At 51.4% G+C, this 25736-nt stretch overlaps 2 protein-coding genes across 5 annotated transcripts in view; one reads left to right on the plus strand and one right to left on the minus strand.

Moving 5' to 3' along the window:
- Positions 1–309: 309 nt before the first annotated feature.
- On the minus strand, positions 310–2883 carry SRR (serine racemase). Of its 2 annotated transcripts, none has more exons than XM_027690746.1 (7): positions 2782–2883; positions 1987–2122; positions 1673–1776; positions 1482–1601; positions 1298–1372; positions 881–1090; positions 310–596 (listed from the first exon to the last, which is right to left on the minus strand). In XM_027690746.1, exons 4-7 carry the CDS (start codon positions 1551–1553, stop codon positions 399–401), a joined length of 555 nt encoding a protein of 184 aa, XP_027546547.1. In that variant the 5' UTR covers positions 1554–1601; positions 1673–1776; positions 1987–2122; positions 2782–2883; the 3' UTR covers positions 310–398. The 2 variants fall into 2 exon arrangements, with proteins under 2 accessions (XP_027546547.1, XP_027546546.1); XM_027690745.1 differs by lacking the exon at positions 2782–2883 and adding an exon at positions 2359–2553.
- The window catches only part of SMG6 (SMG6, nonsense mediated mRNA decay factor), a 109803-nt gene continuing 86661 nt past the window's right edge, over positions 2595–25736 (plus strand). For 2 of the 3 annotated variants that reach the window (XM_027690740.1, XM_027690742.1), the window contains exons 1-8: positions 2595–2722; positions 3543–5304; positions 7279–7471; positions 8179–8289; positions 9012–9118; positions 10199–10277; positions 10980–11090; positions 11730–11942. In XM_027690740.1, coding sequence (XP_027546541.1) covers positions 2632–2722; positions 3543–5304; positions 7279–7471; positions 8179–8289; positions 9012–9118; positions 10199–10277; positions 10980–11090; positions 11730–11942 — 2667 coding nt within the window. In that variant the 5' untranslated portion in view covers positions 2595–2631. Of the gene's footprint in view, positions 2723–3097; positions 3135–3541; positions 5305–7278; positions 7472–8178; positions 8290–9011; positions 9119–10198; positions 10278–10979; positions 11091–11729; positions 11943–25736 lie in introns of those variants that run through there. The other variant, XM_027690743.1, reaches the window with a different exon arrangement.

A 25736-nucleotide genomic window follows, 5' to 3' on the forward strand; every position in this document is an offset into this window, starting at 1 on the left:
CAGGAGGCTGTGTGCACCCCTTGTCTGCTAAACCCCTTGTCCCATTGGGGTTGTTTCTTTCCCTCATGCCCTGTACATGGTGTGTACAGGGATTTTGCTGTACAAAGGACAGAAACTTGCTGCCAGTTCCTGTGATGCTGAGAAAGAAAAGCTGAGTAGCAGCTGGGGAGGGTGACTGAGTGCAGGTCTCTGGAGGCCTGTCCCAGAACAGGGCAGCTGGGAAGGGGGGAACAGGCAGTGCTTTGTTTCCAGGCCCCCCTCGGAGATCAATGCCAGCTTCCCTTATCCCTCCACAAAAATTACCAAATGTTCAGGGTTGTTTATCTGTTTTTAGTAGCGTGCAAGCCACTGTACAAATTCAGAGTGAGGTTTCCACTGCTTGAGACACTGCTCTCTACTCATTCTGCTTTCCCAGAGAGGTCTGTGAGCCAGGTCAGGGATCTCAGGTCCACGTTTCCCCCGCACAGCACGATGCAAACATTCTCCACGTCCTGGGGGACTGCCTGGAACTTCTCTGAGAGCACGGCCGCCAATCCTACGCCTGCTGTTGGCTCAATCAGCAGCTTCATCCTTTCCCACACCAGCTGCGTGGCTCGCTGTGGGGCCAGAGCAGCAGCTGTCAGCCCAGCAGCTGGGACAGGCTGCTCCAGGGCTGGGAGGGCACTGCGTGAGCACGTCCCTGTAGAGCCCTGGGAAGGGAGAGCAGAGCTCCCACCCGCCCTTTCCAGCTGGAGACAGCATAAGTGTCAGACAGCTGTGGTGGTGGGCAGGGGCCTGTGCTGTCCTGGGAGTGTGTTGGGGTGGGAGCAGAGGGGCAGAGTGGGAATGGAGGCAGCTGCCTGTTGGCAGCTACTGTGAGAAGGGAACTGGGAGCCTTTACCTTGATTTCTTCCTCTGAGACTGTCAGGACATCATCAACCAAATCCCTGATGATGGGCCACGTGTTTGGTCCGATGCTGGTTTTAACCGCATCTGCGATGGTATCCCGTGGGTGAAGGTTGGGGGTCAGCTCTCCTCTTACCTTGGACTGGTAACAGTCATCCACGTTGCTTGGCTCAGCAGCAAACACCTTCACATCTGGTCTCAAAGCCTGGGGAGAGAAGGAGGAGCCACTTGGTTGACACTGGTATGTGCCTGTCTGCTGTCCCGGTGCGTGCAGGACTGGGCAGGAACCCCAGGCACCCACTGATTTTCACAGCAGGGTCTCTCCAAAGTTAAAAGCTGCTGCCTGCCTTGGGAGCCCTGCCCTTCCCAGAAGGAGATGCAGCCACTGCTGCCCGAATGAGTTGTTGCCTACCTTGATGGCAACTGCTATTCCTGCAACCATTCCTCCGCCTCCGACAGGAACCACCACTGCATTTACTTCAGGTGCCTGTGCACAAAGGAAGTGTGAGTGCTTCTGGCACGTCGTGTCCCCCTTTTTGCTTGTGCCCCTGCCCAGGAGGAGCAGAGCCCAGGGCTGGGCTCTGCATTTCCCTCACCTGCTCCAGCACCTCCAGGCCTATTGTGCCTTGCCCTGCGATCACTGCTGGCTCCTGGTTCGGGTGCACCATGACTCCTCCTGTCTCCTGCACTACATGGGCTGCTGTTTCTGCTCTGGACTAAGGGAAAGCACAGATGGGTCACCTCTCAGGCTGTGCCATGTCCCTGGCTGGTCTTCCCTGTGCCTTACCTCGTCGCTGGGCTCGCATGGCACCAACGTGGCACCGTAGGCACGGATGGCAGCTTGCTTACACTGCGGGGCTGTCCGGGGCACCACGACGTAGGCAGGGATCCCTGTGTGATGAAAAGGGGCAAATCCAACAGCCAAAAAGCCCCAAGCACCCAATTAGCACTGCAGGAGCAGGCCCTGCCTTGCCTATGCTAGCTCCTGCACACGTTCAGAAGTGGGATCTCTCATCTCCAAGGGAGGCTGCCTCTGCATTTACGCTGTGCCCTCTGCCCGGCTACTCAGCGCTGGGGCTGGAGGTCGGGGGTGCGCGTTACCTTCTGCCCGGGCAGCACAGGCGAGCGCCTGCCCGTGATTCCCACTGCTGTGTGTCACGACGGCGCGGGGCAGCTCCCCTCCTGTGCGCTCGCCTTCCTCCACGAGGCTCCTCACGGCGTTCAGGGCGCCGCGGATCTGGAAGGAGAGCGCAGGGCTCTGTGTCGCTGCCCCGGAGCTGGTGTGCTGGGCTGAGCGGGCAGGTAGGGAATCTCCTCTTTGCAGCCTTCCCTCTGCCCTGGGCAGCACTTCAGGCCCCGTGCAGGGTGTCAGGGAGCCGCATCTGCTTGGAGGGCAGGTGGGTACCGGCGCACGGCGAGTTCCCCAGCGCAAGAAGCGACCTTCGCCCCCGGGGGACTCGCAGCGCTGCGCACCTTGAAGGAGCCGGTCCTCTGGAACAGCTCGCATTTGAAGAGAAGCCTCCGGCCTGCCATGCGCTCCAGCCCGGCGCAGGTGAGCAGGGGCGTGCGGTGGACGCGGCCCCGCAGCCGCCGCTCCGCCGCCCGCACCTCAGCCAGCCCCGCGCGCGGCCCCGCGGCCTCGAGCGCGGCCATGTGCGTGTGCCCGCGCCTGCGCGTGGCCGCGGCGGCGGCGGTTTGTCCCTGCGCGGCCGCCGTCCCGCGCCCGCCCGCCCCGGCGCAGCCAAGATGGCGGAGGGGCTGGAGCGCGTCCGCGTCTCGGCCGCCGAGCTGCGGGACATGGTGGCGGCGCAGGCCCGCGCCGCCGGCGGCGGCAGAGGTGAGCGGCGCCCGAGGGGCACCCGCGAGCCGCGGCCGGCCTTCCCCTCCCTTCCTCACCGGCCCCTCGCTGCGGTTGGGGCTGGGGTCGGGGCGGACGCGGGGGTGTCCCGGGTGGGAGCGCTCAGCGGCCGGCGCGCTGGGTCCGCGGGGAGCTTTGCCAGTCGGTCCCGGCCCGACGGGGACCCCCGGGGCCGATCCTCCGGTACCAGCGGAGATTCCGCTGCGAGTTACTGGTAGCGGGGAAAGTTGAGGGAGTGCAGCGGGGAACAGTCCGGCTTCGGGGGATCGTTTAACCGTGCGCGCTCCGGGCTGGGCTCCCTAACGAGTTTTTGTGTAAATACGGTTGAGGGAGGAGGAAAGAAACGTTACCGGGATGTAACCAAGAGGGGAAACGCGTCTTTAGCTCAAGCGCTCAGTTGGCAGAGCGGGGGCTGCTGGGGACGGCGGCCCCTGCACCAGCTGCTGCTGAACCTTTATGATAAAACTTTACTCCTTGTGTACACGTGCTCACGTTTTGTGTTGTCTTTATCTGTCCCTTGTCGGTGCTTTGAGGAAAAACCTATCACAGGATGTGTTTTGTAAATGAATCAGGCCAAGGATTTGGTCGACTTTGTTAGAGTTTCTCACTTTCTGCTCTTACTCTGTGATTTCCTGTAAACCTTTACACAGGTTTTCAGCTCAGTTCTTTTAGACCTGCCCTGAGGATGGTAGGCTCTTTGCCTTTACTTAATGTTTCTCCTAAAATATTTGTTGCAGTATTTTTTGGTGCCTGGCTCGTTTGTGGTGGGAATAACTTTCTTCTGTCTGTTTTCCCCCAGAAAACATGAAGGAGGTGAAGGAGCCGAGGCACCGCAAGGACAACAGGCGCCCAGACCAGGAGATTTACAAGCCTGGCCTCTCCAGATTGAGGAGCAAACTGGTGCCATTAAAGCACGAGGCATCAGAGAAGGAGAGGAGCAGAGCTGAGGAGGGCAAGGAGGAGAGTGCTGGGGACTCTGTGAGGGCAGGGGCTCCAGCCATGGAGGATTTCAGCAAAAGCGACGGCCCCAGGCAGAACGGCCCTTCTCAGGAAAGGGAAGAGACAGAGACCAAAGGTGGCCTGCAGAGCCAGGAGAGCTTGTCCAAGCAGCCCGCTGTGGATGAGTGGTGTTCCAAGACCCCCAGGAGAACCAAGAAACCGGACCAGCAGATCTACCAGCCTGGGAAGCGCCTGCATTCGGCTGCTAAAGAACCGTCCCTGCGATCGGCGGCCGAGGAAGCCACCGGCAAGATGGAACAGCTGAAACTTGAGAGGGATGAAGAGACTGAGAAAGGCACTGGAAAAGACAGTAACAGGAAAATTAAACCAAGCAAGGAGGACAGAGAGGGGAGCCAGGCAGGGGAAGGAGTGAAAGCCTCAAGGGGAGAAAAAGGAAGACGAGCAGAGCGAAGCGACAGGACGAGGAGGGGTGATGAGGGGATGCAGGGGAAGCTGGGCTCTACCAAGCGATATTCCCGCACGGACAAGCGCCGGAGCCGGTACCGCACCTGCAGCACGAGCTCAGCTGGAAGCAGCAACAGCATAGATGGAGCCCTGCTCGTGGATGGGGTGGAGAGGCGGCAGGAGCGTGCCAGGGAAAGAATACGTCCTAGGAAGCAGCTCTCTGTGTCCTCCACTGACTCCTTGGACGATGACAGATTTGATGAGGCAGAAGGATACGTCTCCAGCAGGAATTCGGACAGGAAGAAGCATTCGGAGCAGAGCCGAGGTTCCAGGAGTGAGAGCGAATGGAGCAGCAATGGCAGGGAAGCGAAGGGACCCTTTCGAGTCACATTTGACAGCAGGACCATGAACAGGGATGTCAGTCTGACAGATACAGATAAAAAAAAGTCCCTGAAGGCATTTGCTAGTTGCAAAGACTCAGAGACTTTGGAGCCAAGGAGCCAGAGCAGGGAGCCCCAAGGGAGGGGCCGTGGGATTCTATTCCTGCCTGCCAACACGGACCTCTCTGCCAGCACCACGGGTGCCCCCGAAGCCAATCACCCTGGGCCCAGGCTCCTGCTTGGCGGGGCTGGCAGCAAAGGCTCCCGGAGCCGGGGCCGAGGCGGCACCGCTCGCAGGCTGTGGGACCCAAACAACCCGGACCAAAAACCCGCCCTCAAGAGCCAGACCGCCCAGCTCCACTTCCTAGACACGGACGATGAAGTGAGCCCCACCTCCTGGGGGGAAGCCCGGCAGGCCCAGTCCTCCTACTATAAATTCCAAAACTCTGACAACCCCTATTATTACCCTCGGGCCTCCAACCAAGGCCCCCAGTATCCATATGGCGGGTATTCCCTGCAGTATCCCATGGGTCCAACCAATGGCATGTACCCAGGAGCCTATTACCCTGGGTACCCCGGTCAGCCAGGGCAGTACCTGTGTGGCCCACTCCCCCCCACTGCTCTGAGCCCTGAGATGGAGCAGCAGATGAGGAACATGCAGCAGCAGGAGCTCAGCAAACTCCTGCGTGAGGCTGGGAACCAAGAGCAGCAGCTCAGCAACCTCCTTTCCAGAGACCGCATCAGCCCCGAGGGGCTGGAGAAGATGGCCCAGCTGAGGTTTGTGCTCGAGAACGGTGTGAGACCAAGTCCTTTCCAGGGTGGAGTAGCAGGGAATGGTGTCTCCTTGGAGATGTGGTATACTGAGGTTCTGTCTCAGAGGCTGGGAGATGGGACAGAGGATTGCTGTTTTTTGATGTACTGGGTCTGTTTGTGTGCCAGTGGTGTATGGGTGTAGGAAACTGTGGGTGAGGATGTCATTTACTTGAGCTGGGAGCTAAGCCATGGCTTATTCTGCTTGGTGAATGCCTTTCTAGTGTTGCAGAGACACAGAGGAGCAGGACAAGCACCTGCTGCAGATTTTGGGTTCTTTTTCTTGCTGGAGCTGATCTCTCAGTTTCAGTGCTCTCACGTGCTCTCGGTGTTTGCTGTCAGACTTCTGCTTTCTCACCTATCCTTGGTTATCCGCTGTCAGGATCATGTTGTGGGCTTCAGGGTGTGCTCAGGAAACATTTTGTGGGTTTCTGGTGCTGTATGACAATGGCAGTGCCTTTCGAATACTGTGTAGTTTTGCTCTTGATGCCTCTCAACACTGTGATCCTCCAGTGGGAGTAGCCTGGTGATGCCAGGCTAGTGAGAGAGAAGTGACGCTGGTGCTCTGGAGGGTGGTTAACACGGCTGTAGCAAGCTTCTGCTTGGCATCTTTCACGTTTGCTTGTGACCTCTGTGTCTCCAGGGCTTCTCTGGAGACTTATTTTCAGAGCTGACTGGCAGCAGATCTAGCAGGTGAGCTCATTTCAGGGCTTGTTCTGTGTTTTGGGGACTTGCACTGTAGACCACAGGGTGGGATATGTCTGTGCTCAAAGCAGCACTGGAGGTTTCAGATCTTCCTCAAGGTGCTGAGGTCACCTGGAGCTGTTGTCTAGAGGGAGAGAAAACACTGTGCAGCGCTGCTGTGGCCTGTGGAAGCCCACCCTGCCCTGGGAGCATCAGCATGGTTGGCCCTGTCCCTGCTGGCAGTGTCCCTTGTCCCCTGCCTGTGTCTGAGTGTGTGCTGCCAGCCTGTTGTGGAGCTGTGTATGGGTTCTTATCCGACATCCAGCTGCAGAAATGTCCAGTTCTCTTGATGTTTGTGCTGTCCAGGTATATGTGTGCAGGGTTTGGGGACTGCATGGGGTTGGGTAGCAGAACGTCGCTCTGTGCTTTCAACAGGAACCTGCCAAACATCCTTCTCTTACCCTGTCAAGCTCTTCCAGGCTTTGCCATCTGGCTTCACTCCAGGCTTTGCCACCTTCACTGTTATACTGTTTTCTGTAGGACTCGAAGCATTATGAGGAATAAGGCTGCCAAGGCAGGAAGAGCTGAGGATCCCCTTCACCATAAACTTGTCCCACATATTGCAGAGCTGTTTCTAGCCTGCAACTATTTTATTAAATTTGGGGGAGGAATTCTGTTCCAGCATCTAGGCAGGGCTGTAGGTAGTGAGATTTCTGGGACTCTGAGGCTTTATTTCCTTTGGATGTGATGTTCCCAACTTGTCCATTTTTGAGGAAGCAGGATCTGTGTTTCAGTCGGATGGAAGGGAGGGAGGTGGGGATCATTTTAATGGCAAGACCTCTGTTGCCCCCTGGTTCTTTGTGTGTTTGTTCCTGGCCCAGACTTTGTGCTCAGAAGGAGCAGAGCCTGGCAGCACGTGTGTCCACTGTGTTGGTATCAGGAGACACTTAAGCCTTGCTGTTTCCAGTAGCAGGACTATAGCAAAGCTCCTTGCTCTTTCCTAAGCCTGATCCATTCTGATTCACATGTACAAGGGAGATGGTCCTTTTGGACTTGCCCCCTTGGAGCAGAAAGGGTGTTGGAGTGCAGCAGCTCCCGTCTGCCTTTGGGATGGGTGTGGAAGCAATGATTTGCCATAGTGCTGCTGACAGCTCGTGCCTGCTGGACGTGAGCAGCAGGTGGTTCAGCACATGTTTCCTGGCAGCTGGAGCCCGGGCAGTTGCTGTTGCACTGACAACTGGTTGTGTTTTGCTGCAGGGTGGAGATGCTGCAACTCTACGAGCGGTGCATCCTGATGGATATCGAGTTCTCTGATACCCAGAACGTGGACCAGTTGCTGTGGAAGAACGCGTTTTACCAGGTGATCGAGAAATTCCGGCAGCTCCTCAAGGACCCTCAGGGGGTAAATGCCCAAGAAATTCGGAACAAGCTGCTCCTGCTTCTGGATGAGGTAAGAAGGGAGAAACATCCTCAGATTCCACTAAAACTTTGGGTGGGATTGACTGCTGTTTAGAACGGGAGGGTGTAATGGGGCAACTAGTCTTCTTGATCGTCTTATACCTCCATGTGCCTTAGGTCATCCTTGTCCAAGGAGAATGCTCAGACAGGTTATGGTTAAGTGTGGCAGGTGCATGTCCGGGTGGATATTTATTATAATTTAAATCGGGCTTGTTCTGGTGTGCTTTGTGTTAATTAGAAATTGATTTAAGCTAAAATGAAACAGATACCTTGAAGTGTAAATGAACAGAAGCACTCCTGGAGATGTTTGTGCCATCTTTATATCAAATTTGCTTAAAAGTCATTCTGTTAAACTGTGCAACTCAGTTTATTCTTTGTAATAGGTAGGTTGACATCCCCAAGAGGATGTGTTTTATAAAATTAGGGTGGTGGGAAGGGACAGTTGGAGGGCTTTAGTCCAACCTCCTGCTCAAAGCAGGACTCAGCAAACAGTAGACCAGGTCAGTCTTGATTTTATGTAGCTCAGTCTTGAAAATCTCTGAGGCTGGAGATCCCCCAACGTCCTTGTTGTGTTCTGAAGAGAAACAGCCCAAACCTCAGGAGAGGGACCTCCTTTCTTGCGGGTGGCAGAGATGGTATGGTGATTTTATGCTTGTCATCAGCAAGATTATAGCATACAAGTATATGTGTGTTTTGCAGGGCTCTTCTTTTTTTGATGGCCTACTCCAAAAGCTGCAGGTGTCCTACCAGTTCAAGCTAGAGGACTACATGGATGGGATGGCCATCCGCAGTAAGCCTCTCCGGAAAATGGTAGGTTGGCTTCCACCTGGAACTTCTCATCCTGGTGATCTTCTGCAAGATGCTGAACTCAATGTGCTGCCCTTGCCAAGAGACAGGCAGCTGTACTCCAGACAGAGTCAGTTTGTTTGCAGGGAATCTTTCTCAGCTGCTGGAGAACTTGTTGAACCAACTCGGGTGCATTAACATTTTTTATCTTCCTTTGCAAAGAACTTGTTTTATAGCAGCTCTGTGACTGGGGCTAACAAAGGGAAAGAAGTGTCCAAGGGCACCCTGATTTTTCGTTAGGTATTGAACATCTCTTATTTCTGTCTGGGATCCAGAATAATGAACAAGGAAAGCTGGCAGTTGTGCTGCCTCCCTGCCGTGTTGCCCTGAGCTGTGAGTGCAGGTGTGAGGACAGCTGGGAAAGGATATTTTAGTCCAGCTCCATTCCCAGAGCGATGTGTTTATCTAACAACTGGCCTCAAATTGGTCATGGACTGAACAACTCCCTTCTGGAGAGAGGTGGGACGTTCTTGTAAGAGAGGAGGTGTTTAGGGATTGACTTGCCCCTGGGAATGCTGAACCAGTGCCATGGAGCACTGTGATTTCATTCTGCTGCCCTTTCGTGAGACCTTCAGTGTGTCACTGACCTCCTCTTGGGCTCTACACAGTCCCTGTGTGTTTGCTGGGTGTGCAGGTGAGCCAGGGCGGTGCAGGTCCTACATGGTTGACTGAGTGCTCCTTTGCAGGTGAAGTACGCCCTGATCAGTGCCCAGAGGTGCATGATTTGCCAAGGGGACATTTGCCGGTACAGAGAACAAGCGAACGACACGGCGAACTACGGCAAGGCACGCAGGTAGGAACACAGGTACCGTGTCCTTCACGGCAACACAGAGCACAGCTCTGCCTCTGGCTATGAGGGATGGGTCTCATTTCATCCTTGAACTTGCCTCTAGCCAAAGAAGTCTTTCCTCTCCTTTTTAAAGTCTTTCCACTCCTCTGTTGTATCGCAGTCCTGCAAAGCCAAAAGTTGTAGCCGAGATTGTTTTGCTGTTCCAGAGAGCAAGTCACCAGACCCAGTCATCCTCCATCTGGTGTGGAAGTTGTCCTGTGCTGATCCTGCAGTAGGGAGGGTTTAGGCTGCTGAGGCTGGCGGAGTGGCCATTGTATTTTCTGGTGACTTTTCATGCGGGAGAGGATCCCATAAGCATCCATATGTTCTGGCACTTATTGCTTCCTGTCACTGGTGTTTTTTTTCTGAAGCAAAGACTGATGGGACAGGGAGCAAGTGTGCCCAGCATGTGGGATAGAACCCTGAAGTCTATGGAGGTTTGGAGAACAGTGCAAGGAAAGCTGCTCAGTATGGGGTCTGTGGGCATTGTGGACTGTGCTGATAGGGAGGCTGGGGGAAGCACAGAGAATTCATGGTGTGTCTGAACAGTGTTAATGGATCCGTGTGGCATGGTATAAGCTGGAGAGGGAAAATAGAAGAATGAAGGGATGAATGGACTGCCACTGAACGGGTCCTCTTCTCTTGGGATGATTAAATATTTTAAAAGTAAGGGGAACCAGCTAAGGAGTGTGGATGGTTTGATCCCAGCTGCCATGGAACTAAAAGAGGCTGAGAGAGAAGCATTCCCTGAACAACCTGTGCTCTATATGAGGCTGTACAGGGCAAATTCTTGATGGTCTGGCTAAATGCTCGTCTTTGGGCTGAGCCAAAGGTGTTTCCTTCTGCAGCTGGATCTGCCCCTTCTTGTCCTGTGCCCCATCCCTCTCCAGGCCAGGCACAGCTTGCTGCCGGTGCACTCTCCTGCAGGCAGAGGGCACTTGTGGAAAGGGCCTGTTCCCTACAGGACTGCCCACACTGAACAGCAAGGGAGGCAGCCTGATGTCCTTTCAGTAACCCTTTCTCTCTGGCACTTCCCTTCTGCAGCTGGTACCTGAAGGCTCAGCAAATTGCTCCCAAAAACGGCCGCCCGTACAACCAGCTGGCGCTTCTGGCCATCTACACGGTAAGAATCCCATCATGCAAGGGTGTGCAGGCATAGGGAGAGCCTCTGGGATGGCTGTGAGATTCCATCTGTTTAGGGCAGTGCTCAGATGTTTGTTTTCTTTTTTGTTTTAAAAAAAACCTGATGGTGGATGGGCTGCGTGGATTCCAGCTGCTGTGGCTTCAGGCAGCTTTGTCAGATAACACGCTACTCCCTCAGGCATTTTAGGAACTGTTCTGTGGGCTGTTGAGAATGCAAATGTTTTAAACTTTAAACACAACCCACTTTTTGCATGAGATTTTTGTGCTCAAAGCCATCTGTCAGGGTGCTGGTTTTGTTTGCCATGTCTTCACTGAACCTGTGGGCACTGGTCTAAGCAACACCTACACGTGACTTCCTTGGGTTCCAGTTGTGCTGGCTACTCCAGCCATGCAGGAAAACTTCAAAAGCAGATATGACAGCAGATAATGGAAGCATCGTGCTGGGACACAGAAGCTGGTAGGGATCTCCCCATTCACAACACTTGGAGATGCTGGTTTAAAGCAGAGCAGTTCAGAACTGCAGGGTTCAGAAGCGCATTTCCTTCATGGCTGGGAAGAACGTTTCCGACACATCAAAGACCTTTGTGCTGTGTTGAGGGGCAGGGAGGGAGAAGCACGTGGGAGCCTAGCTCTGAGTATCCAAGAATGAGTGGCAGGTCTGAGCCTGGTTGTGTTTTTGCAGAGGAGGAAGCTGGATGCTGTCTACTATTACATGCGTAGCCTGGCTGCCAGCAACCCCATCCTCACAGCCAAGGAGAGCCTCATGAGTCTGTTTGAGGAGACAAAACGCAAGGTGAGTCTTGGAGCTGGGCTGTGGGATGCTGCACTTGCCAGTACTAACTGTTCTCTGCTGGAGAGCATGGAAAGAGAAGAGTGATGGTGTCTTTTGGACTTGGAGTCACTCATTACCTACTTTTAAGAAATTCCATATTGAGAGTCAGGTGAGAGAGGCAGCCTTCAGTATGATGAAGTTCTTTCTACCTCTCCTCAGGTTCTTTTGGGGTTGTTTGGGCAGCTGAATCTCTTATTTCTGGGTCACAAACTGTAATTTAGCCAAGCTCAGCAAGGGCTGTAGGTTGCTGTAGTTTCCAGCATGGCCTTGGCGTGCAGCAGGATAATTGCCTCATTCCATAGGTGCCCTACACCTGTGGGAGTGGGCAAGAGAGGCTGCAGTCCCTTTGTGCCCCGAGAGTCACCCCAAATACAGCACATTGGCTGCCACACACCTGGGACTGGACACAACTTTTCTTGTCCCAGGACAGTTGGATTTGAAAACCTCTCACCTGCACAGTCCTATAGAGTCAGAACCAAATTCTGGACTTGTGAGTTACTCAGGTTCTGAAGCAGGGAGAAGGGCTGATTTATCCATATAAATATATACTTTCCCTGAACTTTGATCCCTGGGTGATCTGAATGTCTCCCGTGTTCCCAGTCTGAGCAGATGGAGCAGAGGAAACACCAGGTGCTGGATGTGAGCCCCAGCCGCAGGGGGAAGGGCAAGAAGTCTACACTGCGACAAGTTGGAGATGATGCCACGCGGCTGGAGATCTGGATCCACCCCTCCCACCCCCGCTCCTCCCAGGGCCACGAGTCCGGCAGGGATTCTGAGCAGGACAATGGTCTTGGGAACCTCAGCCCCAGCGACGTGAGTACTGCAGGAGGCGGCGGTTGGCTTTGGTGTCATGTGTTTGGAATGCAGCGGAATGACACTGGATCTGTTTTGCTTTCCTGTTGCTAAATTTTCCAGTGTTTTGGCTTTCCCTATGGGAGCTGTGCCTGGGTCAGGCTGAGGAGCTGGTGACCTCGTGCCTCTCGTGTTTAAGGCATGTTGTTACCATCCATTTCTTGGCAGCGTGTGCTGGCGTGGCTGATGTGGAACAGGAGAGGCACAAACAGAAGATGCTGTAAAATGCCTCTGCTGAGGGTTCTAACTTGGGTGAGGTTCCCGGTGGGAAATGAGGTCAGGTGCTGGAGACCAGGGTTAACAGTGACCCTGGAAGTTCTGAGGCTTGTTCTGGAAGTGGGTCACTTGTCCCAGTGCCAGATGATTGGAGGCTTGCACTGGGAATGTGAAAACCGTGGTTTCAATTTCCACTGTAGGTGTTATATTTGCATTATTTGCTCTGGTGAGAGGCCAGACCAGCGCCTTCCTTTTGCAAGAATTAAAATTATAATTGGCTAACGGTGTCTTCTGTGAGCCTGTCCAGCTGTACCTTGCAGGAGGAGCCCAAGTGAACTCTGTTTGTCAGGCCCAGGAATGTGGGCGAAGGCAGTGGTGGTTGGGAGCTCATCCTCCAGGAATCCTTGCGCTGCTCTGGCACATGAGACTTGCAAGGGAACGTGCCAGGGAGCTCTGGGCTGCCTGTCCTAAAATGGCTGTTAAGGATGTGAGTTTAGGAGAACTGGGAAGACCTTCCCTGCACCCTGCGGGGCCCAGAGCTTCTCAGAGACGATTGTGCTTTTATAACAAGTTTGTGACTTCAGCTGGGTGGAACTGAAGTGAAGTCTTGGAGCTTTGAAAGATAAGCTTTGGCACATTGCTGCAGCATTTTTCAGATGTTCCTGCCCTTGGTTGTTTTCCCTCTCCTCAGCTTCTCTTCTGGAGACCTTTGCTTCCTCAGCATCGTTGAAAGGAACATGCCAAGCTTTAGCCTCTCCATCAATCATTGATGAAGGTGCTTTGACATGAGATGCTGTGAATGTTTTTGAGGCACTGAGGGTTTCTCTTTTCCAGTGCTCTCAGGCAGTGTAGCAGCTAGTGAAGTGGGGGGCACTGATGTCTTGTTTGTAGTGCAGCCAAGGAGGGCTGTGCTTTCAAGTGCAGGTCACTGGCAATGTCTTTACAGATCTGTGTGATTGTTACCATAAATCTTGATTTCTCCCTCTGAAACACTGGCTTGTGGAAAGCACAAGCTTTCTGATCATGGAGAAGCAACATGATCAGAAATATAATGACAAAGGGCCGGGGGAGCTGAGGGCCTGGGTTTGGACACTGATGGTTTTGGCAGCCAAGGTACTTAGGCTGCCTGTGCCTGCTGTGGGGCAGCACCCGAGTTGGCACAACTGCTTATGGAGCTGTGACATGACCACATCACCAAAAATAACCGTGTGGAAAGGAAACCTTAAATCTGTGTGGTTGCCAAAGCTCCTGAGCTGTGAAGCTTTGGGGCTGGATAAAGACAAACAGCTCTTGTGGAGGCTCTGGACTCCTTCCTTCTCGAAGCTATAGATCCTTAGCCTCTTCCTCGCAGCATCCTTGTGTTTTGGAGCCGAGGAGCCGTGAGCTGCCGCTGTGTGGCACTGTTTGGCCTCGGAAGGGCCCTGCCTGGCCGGGGCAGGCAGCAGCCCTCATCCTGGCAGCACCTCTGCCCCACATCCCCGGCCGGGCGGAAGGGAACAGCTCTGCTCCCAGGGGATGTGTGCCAGCGCCTGTGTGTCATTTTGGGGAAATGAGTCTAAATCTGTCATCGGTCCCTTCCTTGCCAGCTTTAGCCCTTTAAAAGGCTGAGGAAAGCTGTGTTATTTTGTTTGCCCTGACAGCTGTGCTCTGCAGGTAGCTCTGCGGGCATCAGTCTTATGGCAGTTGTTTCTGGGCCAGAGAAGGGGATTTTACAGTTCAGATTCCAGAAACAGATAAAACATTGCAAGTATAGACCCTAACAGCTCTGGATGTGTACTGGGCAGAAGTGTGGGAGAGAGGCTGCTTGCACCCTTCACATGGAATCTGTTCCTTCAAACCCAGCCAAAGATGACTGTGAGGATGCTGGCTGTTTTACAGGTGATGAGAAATTGAATTGGGATGTTTTCTGCCCTCAGTAGTCGCTTTGTTCATTGCGCAGGTGGTGAGGTGCCAGTCCTGTGACGTGACACACTTGGCAGGGAGATGCTGCACAATTACTCTCCCAGGACCTGCTGATGTGCGTGATGTCCCCGTCAGCACATGCTTACACGTCTCTTCTCATTTCTGACTTTATTTCTCCTTATGCAGCCCTATACAAAGGCACAAACATTGCTTTATTTCAGGGTTAGGAGCCCACAGACTGGAGTTAGTAATGTGGAATGCCAAGTGTGCAGAAGGGCAGCTCGCGCTGCAGCCATTGCTGGGACAAGGGAAGGTGGAGTGCAGGGCTGGCAGTTTGCCTTGCACTGTGTGTTTAGGTACAGGCTTGGCATAGCTGCTTTTTTCACAGCTTGCTACATCATATTTTCTAGGAAGATGCAGAACTGAAAGAACATACCACCTGTCTGCACCGAGGGGTGTAAATCTCCGTTTGGCCCCTTCCCCTGTGAATGGATTTGGCACTGTTGGCACAGAGGGCATGGGATGGTTTCAGAGTAAGCCGAGGAAGTGTTTGGGTTGCAGCCTGGCTGTTTGGTGCTCAGGGTTTTGTCTGTTTTGCCTTTTGGGGTTTCATTGTGTGAACGGCTGTTCTCTGTGGTCTCGCTGTACGTTGTGTGTTTCTAGGTGTGCAGGGGCAGGAGGGCTCAGGCTGACCCCTTACCTGACAGTATCTGGTCACTTGGTGTGCAGTTCGAATAAGAAATGCAAAAAGGGACACTGAACCAGTGAGCAGTTGTGTTGGTTTTTTAAAAACAGCTGGGCAGTGCAAGGTGAGCTGAAGGACTGAGTCTCTGCCGGTTCTTCTCTGCCTCTGGTTTCATTTGCCGTGGGTCTACATTCATCTTAAATCTGATAGTACCATCTGCAGCTTGCTGTGCAGACTGTGAATTGGTAAAGTAAACAGGGCAAACGGGCTGTCAGTCTCTTGAGAAAGTGTTAATATTACACTGAGTTTGAGATTTTAATCACTCCTGTCAGGAAATGCTGAGTTAAGGTTCTCACAATTGCTGCTGCCTGCTGCCTGTGCTCTGCAGTAGACACTTCCTTGTGTTACCACGCAGCATGCAGGCACTAATAAAGATGCTCCATAGCTGCAGCTAAGATTAGGTAAGAGAGGTTTTCCCTTGGCAGGACACTAATTGAATAATACTTCTTTCCAGATGTCTGAATACTTCAGCATCATTAAAGAATTAAGTCTCTGAGCCTCTTTGTGAGAGGTCAGTCTTGTAGAACTATCAAAAGTTTGGTGGGGCCACTCAAAAAGCTCTTGGGAAAGCAAAGACCTGAGTCGCATCTGCTGTCACAGCCCTGTGTGTCAGCTCCAGGAACGTTCCCATTTTCCTCCAGCTTCCTGGTCAGGCACAGAGGTTGCATTTGCCTGGTTGCTGGGAGCAACAGCCCCTTTGCAGTAGCAGAGAAATTGGGGCGGAATCATTAACTCTGGAGTTCAGAGCAGGTTTTAACTTCCATTCCTTTAACACAGCCTTCCTTTTCAGCAGCAGGGAGTGTGGACGGTGCACCAGGGTTTCCACAAGTGAGCAGTAAATACCACCAGGAGGTCTACCAAAGAAAACCCAACCCAAAAACACAACAAAAAGAGGTTAAAGTTCTCTCAATAGCCTGAATATAGTTTCTTACTTTTGTATTTCTTCTTTGTTTCCTACTGTGTTTGTCTTGGAAGCTTGTTACACATTCAGGTGTCCCTCTGTGCTGGTAGTGGGTGTGGGTACCAGGAGGCAGTGGTGATGTTGGAGCTGTGGGCAGTGTGTATCTCTGGATGCTTGTTTGTATTTTCTTTTGGATGAGTAGTGCTGGTCTCTTGTGGACCCCTTCATCTCCTTCCATCTCCCAAGTCCTAGAAAATCAGATGAGTGCCAAGCACACAGGGAAATGGCTGTGTGCAGCTGGATGTGGGCACTGTCTTCTCAAAGCAGTGGAGGTTTTGAGAGCTGTCCTGCTTTCTTCCCTCTAAGACAGGATTCAGCTAACTGGAAACGTATCCAGCAATGCGTGGTTGGGGCTATCTTCACAACTTCCTGTGATTTGTTTCTTTACGAGGTGAGACATCTCTCACCTTCTGTATTTCTTGGTTCTGCATCCACTTATACTTCTGCAGCCCAGTCACAGTCCAAGACTGGAGAAGGCAATTTTGGGAATGCCTGTGCATCCAGGAGCACTGGCGAGTCCTCGGGGCTTTGCTTCCTCAGCAGAGGACATTTGTCCTTAGTGAAAAGGGTCACTGTGCTGTTCAGCTCCTCCATGTTTCACATCCTTTTTTCCTTGGTGATGTTGGTTGTTCCTGCTCTGTGTGCTTGTTCCTCTTGGGCAGCAGCCACTTGGGTGACTGAGCCAGCTCCTTGTCCTGCCTGGTTTCAGGACATGCAATTTTCATCTGGTGGAGCTGTTTCTTGGGCTTTGCATCTGGAGAGAGTGCAGTGGGATAAAACCTTACTGTAGTCTGGTAGCAGTTTTGGTGGGGGTTTCTTGGCCATTCTGCTCCATCAGCCTGTCCTTTGCTTGGACCAGTCACACATGGGAGCAGTAGTAACCTGTGTTCAGAGTTGGGGTTGCCTTGTTGTCTCTGCCTCTGCTCCCTGGGAGTGTCTGGTTTTTTACAAGGCTGTTGTGGTGTGAACTAGGTGTCTCTGAGCATGGCCCAGCTTTGCTCATGCAAATATACCCCAGAGACACCCCTGTTTCTGAGAGCTGCTCCCTCTACTCTCAGCTCTTCCTTCACCTTGTAGCTCTTTTCCATTACACATGACTAGAGGTAAGTGACAGGCAAAAGTGGAAATGATGTATTGCTGTAATGATGGTTGTTCTTCCATGTAGATGCAGGGATAAGAGGCTGCTTGGGGAACTCGTTATTTTTGGTGTGTCCCTGCCAGGCTGGTGGGAGCATTTCTCCTCACTGCCAGCATGGCTGGGTGGTTTTCCTCAGGACAGTGAAAGATTGATCATTTCTGTACAGGCTCTTATGAATAATCTTTGCTGGATGGAGTACAGAGCTCCCTCGTTTGCTACCTCCATGGTGTCAGGTGGGCAGAGTCCTTGGAATGATCCTTTTTTAGGAGCCTCTAATCTGAAAAATGAGCCCAGGCAACTGTGCCTGTGGTTTAGCTGGGCAGAGTGAAAGTGCAGGTGTGCTGCCTTCTCCCCTCTGCTGGGGCACGGCTCCCCAAAAAAGTACCCTGCAGGCTGCACTTGATGTCCTGTGCCGACTCTTGCACGCTTCCAGGGGATTTTCAACCCAAAACCATGTGCCTATGCAGGGAGTGGAGGGAATGGGAACCACTAGCCCGTGCCTGGCCATGCCCTGTGTGCTGCCTGCTGAAGCCGTTCGTTCTCACATCGGTTAAACATCCGAGCCGCACCAGAGCAGTGGTGTAGGTGTGTCCCCAAAGGGAGGGGACACACGAGGGAGTGTCCCCTTGTTTTTTTGTCACCACCCAGGGTAGTGGGATATAGACAAGGTCTTAGAGCAAGGCCTTGGGTCCGGCTGTTGTTGGCGCCTTGTCACAGGAGGGTGGCTTGTGTTAGGTCAGAAAGTTTCTCCCCTCTATGGTTAGATGCTCTCTAGTATTTGATGTGAGTGATCTCCTCTGTGGTCTGTTGCATTATGGTCTGTCGTTGCTGTGCTTCCCCTCCAGCCTGCTTGTAGCTGTGTTTGATCCACACCTCTGCAGTGCTGCCAGCCCCTGATAAGCCTCCCCTGCGGCACAAAAACAAGCAGAGAAGCTCTTTGTGGTGGCAATGCCAGGGACTAGCAGTCAGCTAAGGGCTGCCCTTCTGTGTTTCTGTCCTTTATCCAACACCCACATGAGACAACAGCAAGAGCTGTTGCATCCTTGATCTTTGTGCCCAAAGCGGGACTTGAGAGGGAGAAACATGGAGTTCCCTCTGTCCTGCCCTCATTTTCCTCCCCACCACGAGGTTGCAGGAAACAGTTGGGTTTGGTTACTCATTCGTGGAGGTCAGGACTAGGTCTGTTTTTTTTTTTCATTTGTGTTTAGGAAACAGTTTACAAACTTTTTTGAGCGTGGGGGAGCTGGTGGCTTGTGAAAGAGACTTCCCAGCCTCTTTACTGCTGGACTCGCATTAATTCTCTGCCCTGCCTCCTTTTCTGTAATCTCATTCTTGGTTGGCAGCATGAGTGTTTCTGAGTGCTTTCCCCTGCCTGCAACCCCTCCACCTACTAGTATGACCTCGGTCACCAAACCACCTTGAGGCTTTATTTTTACTCTAGCCGTTTTGTTTCGCGTGGTGAGGTTGGTTTCTTTCCCCCAGCAGTGAGAAGACTTCTCTGGGGAGGAAGTAAAAGAGTGCCAGGCTGCAGTTGAAACTGGTTAAACACCAAAACCACACTCCTGGCCTCGCTGGGTTTGAGACGTGACACTCAGCCATGCAGCTCAGCACTGGCTTTTTTTGCCTGCCAGTTGTGCACCATCCCTGCTTGCACTTAATTTTTTTTTTTTTTAATAAACTGTTTTTTACTTTAAATTGCTGATAAAAACCTTCTCAGCTGCAGTTCCTTGTTAGCAATCCAACCAGAAATGCAGTTCCACTTGGCCTGGGCTCGTGATCTTTTGTGGATGCTCAGTGCTGCTCCACCACAGCTCCCACAGCTTGGCAGAGCTCATGGAGCCTGGTCCCCAGTTCAGCCTGTGCACTCATGTCGTGTAGAACCCACATGTTGCTTTCCAGCACAACTTGACCTTTTGTCACTACCCAGAAAGTGAAGGCTGAGCTATTGGTAAGAGTTTCCAGAAGTTGGTGTTGATTTTTTTTCCCCCCTTTTCTTTTTAGACCACGTTGGCGGTTTTATTTACTGTGAAGAACAAGTCAGGGACTAATGTTGCCTGAATGGGAGAGACACTGGCATGTTCCCCTTCTGGCAACAGGCATCTGGTGCTAATATGTGTAGAAATACTGTGGTGGATCAGAGGTGGGAACACTAGAAGGACATCAGTGAGCTGTGCCTGTGTGAGTGGCTCTGCTCTATCCCTCTGCTCAGAGAGGCTGTGGTGAGGGGAGCAAGACTTCAAGTTCCAACAAGCTTCTCATACTCTAAAACCAAGTACAACCATCCAGAAACCGCCTTTCCCTGTCAGTCACTTTCCTCATTTCCTCTCCTGCTGGTGCTGATCAGCCAGGGATTTGTGTGTAACCAAACCCCCTCCTGCTGCTGCACACGAGTCCTTCCTCGGGGCAGTGGGTTTGATGATCCAGGCGCTGCAGAGTGTGTTGGAAGGGAGAGTTTGCACTTGAGACGAGAATGCTGCCAGAACGGGCAGTACTGGTAAAGGAAGTAAAATGTCTTAATAGCAGGGCTGGGAGATTTCCCAGAGCAAGGTGAAGGCTGTAGACACTGATTTCTCTTGAGATTTTTTTTTTTGTTAGTCTAACCTTGATCTTTGTCTGAAGTTGGCCCAGGCCAGCTTTTCCTGCTCTCTGCTGTAGACTTTTTGAGATTGGCACCTCGTATTCCACAGCCAAACCTCTTAATTCTGCCATGGGGAATGTTTATTTCTCTTCAGTGTTGAATGAGCCATTTCCAGATGGGCTTCGTATCCACTGTGGAGGTGGGTACTAGGAAAGAAACTTCCTTCCGGAGGATCAGGGAGTGGAACCTGCTGGAGTCTGTGTCATTTCCTCTGTCCTTGGCTCTGCTCTTCCTCCCCATCAGATTTCACTGCTGCATAATTCAAAGTGGAGAGGGAGATGCCTTCATGCCCTGTGTGCTACTGCCCAGGTAGAAGTGAAGGCTCTGGAAGTGCTCTGGGAATGCAGCAGGGTGGACAACTACTTCCAGGCTGTGGAAGCCTGAGACGTAGGGTGGCTGGGAGTGGCTCCCATTGTCCCGTTATCCCTGCAGGTCCTTCGTGGCTGGGAGAGCAGGAGTGTGAAGGTTGCGTGCGGTAATGCTGTCATCCTTCTGGAAGGCTCTGTCTCTGCTCAGCCTGTTGTCCAAATGTCTTCTCTGTTGGCCTGACTCCATTCTCAGCCTTTCAGGGTTCAGTCTCTTCAGTCTTCACCCTCCCTAATTTCTCATGTTATCTCCCTCCTTTGTGCTTTAACCCCACAAATAATCCACACTGGGTTAGTGAAGAAGGCTGACAGCACCCTGAGCTGCATTAACAGCTGATCTCTTGTGACCAGAATTCATCACACATTTTCTTAGTGTCAATTTGCCATCGCAGGAAGGGGAATGCTTTTTACTTCTGGCAAACAGCGAGTGTTTGAGTATAAGCTGCTTTTGCTGGTTGGGGCTGCTTCAGTGCACATGTGGCCTTCCTCTTACCTGCTGGACACAGAAGGCTCTCCTTGGGTCAGCTCGCTTTCAGTGCTTAACCAGATGCAGCCTTGAAGAGCTGAGCTTGTATCCTAAACGACCTGCAGCACCAGAGCCAATTTGTGAAAAGTTTTGTGTCAAAAGTTAACTTGATATCTCAGCTGAGGACTCTCTGGCGTGTTTGCATAGGTTCATAGAGTTTATGGTCAGCAGGGACCATTAGATCATCTAGTCTGATCTCCTGTATATCACAGGTCCTTAAATTTCACCCTGCTACTCCTATATGAAGCCAAATAACTCGTGTTTGGCTAAAGCAGTACTTCCAGAAAGACATCCAGTCTTGAGAATCCACCCTTTTCCTGGGGTGTTCGTTCCAGTAATAATTGCACTGGTTCTGAAACACTTTCACCTTATTTACAGAATGAATGTTTCCAGTTTATTCCTGTGCTTTTCTGTCCTGTGAGTGTAAAGAGCCCTTAAGTACCACAGAGGCACTTTGGACCCTGCAATCCAATTGCCTTCGAGTCTTATTTTGATAACACTAAACAGATTGAGCCGTTTAAATTTTTCACTGCAAGGCATCATTTATAGCCTTTGAATCACTTTTATGGCTGGTTTTCTGGACCCTTTCCAATTTTTCAGCATCCTTTTAAAAATAAGGGCACTGGAACTGGGTGCAGTATTTCAGTGTCAGCCCGGACGGTGCCATATTTAGATGTGAATGTGCTGCCCAGTGCCTGCTCTGCTCGTACATCCAAGGGATGTGTTTAATCCTTTTTACTGGACACTGCATTGGGAATTTAGCCATTGTAGTCCCCAGAGCATATCTGGAGAAGCTGCCTCGGGCACGATCTCCTGGAGACTTAATTTTAGATGTGATGCCAGATGCATAACATGACACTTGATGCTGGAAACCCCCAGATTTTGAAGCGATTATAATAACCCTGCGTGAGTGCTCTGTAGCCATCATTACTTGCTGCTCCCTTTGCCTGTCACGGGCAGTTTGACAGCAGAATTTCCTTTCTGTTCGTTGATGAAAGATGTTGCTAGTGAGTCTCTACCATCCCCTTTCCATCCAGTTCAGTGGGGGTCCCTGAAGACTGCTGTTTAATAGGTTGCTTAATCAGCTTTCATTCAGTTTAATGGTAATATTTTTTCAAGAGTGTTGCCTATTACTAATTCATGGAAAACAAATTTAGATACGAGTTTGGTTGAAAAGGAAGTAACAGGCATATAAATATTCTATTTGACCTGCTTTCATTGAATTGAAAGTTCTGGTAGTAAATTCGTTATAAGTAATGTTGAATTTATTAATAGGTCAGATACTTGTTTTGGAGCCAGTGAAGTTACCACAGCTTGATCTTTATGTTACTAAAGTGGACTGTTTTCTTCCTTAACGTTTTTCCTCTCACCTGCTCCCTGCAGTGATGAAGGAAGAGCTCAAAAACTCACTGGTTTTGCCAAGGGGCTTCTTAAATGCCTCTTTTTCTCTTGCAGAGTTGCTGGCTTGTAACTCTTATAGCCATGAGATGTGTCCTGGAGCTGGAGCTGCTTCACTGCGAAAGATGAGGACATGTCTCAGGGTCTCTTTACCTGTAAATTAATTTTTTTGTGCCTCAAGGCCATGATACATCAAGCTTCCCTCTTTCTTCCATGTCATAGCAAATTGGATTTTACGTTTGTGCGATGTCTGATGTTAAGCAGCAGGATTTTCACTGGAATTGCTTCTACTGCTGAAGAGATTAATCCGTTTCAAGGCAGGGCATTGTGACTGCTAAACAGAAACTTGCACTAAACACGTGGCAAGAAGAAGCCAAGGCAAGCTCTGTATCCATTTGTGGTTGCAGGTGGTATATGAAGAGGAGTGATTATGGTAATTAGCCCAGCTGGAATTTGCCCACAGCTCTGTGGGTACCTTGTAAACGCTGCAAAAATGCCAGACAATCTTAATAGCCCTTTTGTCTGGTCTCCTTTGTGTAGGTAGCCATTTGCACAAAACACTTTCCACCAGCACTTTGTTGGGATTACACCTGTAGCAGTAAAACCTCCTCCTGGTATCCTGCCAGTTGAGCCCACTGCAGCATCCTGGGCTTTTCAGGAAGCTCTGTATCAGCATTTGGTATTATTTCAGTGTGACACTGCTGTGGAAAACAGCGGCCAGAGCTGTGCCTTGCAAATTTGGGATGGTGTGGGATAAAGGCTCATGTTTGTACAGCCGTGTCCAGGGCAGGTAGTGGGTTCACTGCTGCTCTTAGACTGCAGTGGTGGTGTGAAGCTCTGAAGGGTGGTGTGAAGCTCTGAAGGAACTGCCTGTGGAAAGAGAGGAATAATCTTAATAATTAGTGTGGTATCTCTAACCCTTGAGCTGGGAGTGAGAATATGGCACGTTTTGGGTGCCTGGATGTTATTTCACACACTTCGCAGCAGGGAAGCTGTGCCTGGAAAAGCCTGGCTGCCCAAGAAACCCTGAAAATATCTGGGATGAGTGTGGTACGTGTTTTGGAGCAGAGCTGTGTGGCTCTGTGGTCTGTATCCCAACCCCTTGTCACTGAGGAGACCCCTAGACTCAGGAGAACATCCCGCTGTGCTCCAGTCCCTTCCACTCCGGTGGAGACAGCGCATTTGTTACAGGCAGTTTTGCATCTGGTCTCTTGATTAATGGACTTGTCTTTTGCAGCCTATTTTGACTCTGACACCACTTTCTGCTCCACAGATGCTTTGCTGATGTTGAAGAAAGTTTGCCTCGCTTGATAAAGACCAGATCCTGAAATTTACTTCCAAACCTGAAGTAACAATTTTTAACTTGAAACACTTTTTCCCCAGGAGTCGCTTCTCCAGAATCTTTCCCTTATTTGGTGCCTCCTTCACAGCTGGGGCTGATGCTCAGGTGCCAAAGCTCTGTGCACTCCTCGCCCGGAGCCAAATGGGTCCACGCTGGGTTGAAGCGCAGCAGCTCTGCTTCCCAGCCCAGATCATGGCACTCTTGTTCTGTGCTCTCCAGTGGCATTTCCAGGGTTGCTCTTCTAGGATGGGAGACACCATTTTCAACCCTTTTTTAGGTCAGTGCACAATCTCCTGAGGAGGTTTGAGTCTTGCTTTCTTCTTTCCTGGCTCAAGACATGACAGACCTTTCCTGAAGCCGTCTGAGCGCCGCGGTTCTGTGCTGTCAGGCCGTACTCCCCGTGGCCTTACGGTGATTTGAGCTGGCTGTTCAGGCCTGTTGCTATCTCTGCTCTTTTAGCTGCTCCTCGAGAAGTTGTTAGTCACTGTTGATTTCTTCCATGGTAACAAATCCAGTTGGGTTGGCAGTGAGGTGTGTGAATGCTCCCCAAGCAGCACTGGGCTGCTTCCTCTGGTGAGGTTGCCTCTTCCCAGGTGGATTTAGTCTGTCTGCACATGCTGACTCATGACAGCCGAAACAGCTGTTTTCAGCTTCAGGCACTACTGTGTGCAGGGACCCCTTCTTCTTCTTGACAGCTGGTTTGTTTTTATAACTAATGCCTTCACTATATGCTCATAAGTTCCGTATCAGTGATGCCCACTTTTCAGCTGAAAGGGCCAAAATCCATTTTTTGACATAGTTTTGTTGTTGTATAAGCCCTTTCTTGGTGGGTTCTTCCCAAGTGAGTGGCTGGAACCATCCACATTTGGTTCTCTTGTCCCAAGGAGCAAAGTTGCCCACAAAGGGCAACAATATAATTGTACAGGGAGTCCTAGTCTGTCATCCTGACATTGGCACGAGGACCATTTTTGGGAAATCTTTGAAGGGGATTGCTTTTGAACTGCACAGTGAGTGTAGTAAGAAGGTAGTAAGTTGTTGCAGGTTTCGTGGTAGCACTGTGAGGATAGTGAGTGTGCTGGCAATGCTTTTGGGAAGTGTTCCTCTCCACCATGTGAATGCAGAGCAGCAGGTGACAGAACTTCCTCCTCTGTGCCCCGAAGCCGGGCCCACTTGGTGGAGGTCACTGTTTCCCTCTCACTGTTTCCCTCTCGCCGCCGTGAGAAGCAGAATTTGATGGAAGCAGCTGGGAGGGTTCCCGGAGGCTGAGGGACAGGTGAGTCAGTAGAGAAACAGTCATTCAGAGAAAAGCCCAGTCAAAGCAGCCCGTGGCCTTAGCGTGAACTCGGAGATGAAAGGTCCAAAGTTGAGTGATGAGCTCATCAAAACCTTGAGGCTGTGAGAGAAAAAGTGATGAAAGAAGCGTGAGGTGCCTGCTTGAGATGCCACAGTGCTGGGGCACACAGGGCTCTGCCTGGGCTTGCTGGGTTTGTGATTAAGTTGGCAAGAGGTATGAAACATGCTTCATTCCTAGAGGCAGGTATGACATTTCCTTAAAAAAGGCAGTTATCTATATGCACATATCTGTGTCCCAGCACTGTACTGGTTCGGATGGAGTGTGACTGATCAGTCCTTGGGATTGGAAATACAAAGGCTGAGTGTGAAACTTGCTCTGAGAAGATGGGGGTGAAGCCAATGTCCTGGTAAGCCCTCCTGGAGCTGGGCATCTGTGGAAACACTCTGGGCACGTCTCTGCTGGGTGTCACTTTCCATTCAAGGTGGGGAGTTTTGGTTCTCCCCTGCTGACGGAAAGCAGTGTGGAGGATTGCAGTGTGAGCACTCCCAGGGCTGTGGGTGAATGTGGGCATTAGAGGAAAACTTCTGCCCCAATTTCTTCTTTCCCCCACGTGCAGCCTGCCCATGAGTGTTGCTTTCCGGTAGAGATGGGTCAGGACAATTTCCTTCTCTTTTCCATATTCCCCATCAAAGAGCACAGAGCATGGACCCTCTCCTCCAGCTCTTGCACAGGGGCTTGCTGTGGGGCAGAGCATTGTCCACTGCCCCACAAAGGCTTTTGCACTGAGCTAGGGGCTCAGATTCCTGTGTCAGGGTGTGTGATTGTAGCCAGAGGGGCTGCAATCTTTCTGCCTCCACAAGCTGTTGACTAAAAAAAGAAATACCTGAAGTACCTGTTAAAAGTTTTAAGCTCTCAATTGTCATGGTGTCCTAAGCTGAAGAATCAGCTATATCCAAACTTCACTGGCAAAGTGAATAAGGGCTTTGCTGTGCTGTCCCAGTATTCCCCAGTCTCTTCTGGGTTCCATCTGCAGAGTCAATAAAATGGTGGCAAATAAAGTTGAGTTCTAGTGAAAAGGGCTCTTTAGGGCAGCAGTAAAATAGTGAGTAAGCAAGAAGCCCTTGCTGCGGGGGCCAGTTTAATTGGTCTGGCTTGTTTTATGAGACAGGTTTTATGTTTAAACTCGCACATGGCCCAGGAGCAACTCTGCAGCAGGGCATCATTCTCCTG

This window comes from Neopelma chrysocephalum, unplaced genomic scaffold (assembly GCF_003984885.1).
Source record: "Neopelma chrysocephalum unplaced genomic scaffold, ASM398488v2 Primary Assembly neopelma1_82, whole genome shotgun sequence".
NCBI classification, from domain to species: Eukaryota; Metazoa; Chordata; class Aves; order Passeriformes; family Pipridae; genus Neopelma; species Neopelma chrysocephalum.

Excerpts from the sequence above, each read along its gene's own strand:
- SRR (XM_027690745.1), bottom strand. The coding sequence starts at position 2,538 with ATGGCCGCGCTCGAGGCCGCGGGGCCGCGCGCGGGGCTGGCTGAGGTG. Across the intron at positions 1,091-1,297 it reads GAATAGCAGTTGCCATCAAG|GCTTTGAGACCAGATGTGAA; the intron begins GTAGGCAACAAC and ends TTCTCTCCCCAG. Across the intron at positions 597-880 it reads TCTCAGAGGAAGAAATCAAG|CGAGCCACGCAGCTGGTGTG; the intron begins GTAAAGGCTCCC and ends CTGGCCCCACAG.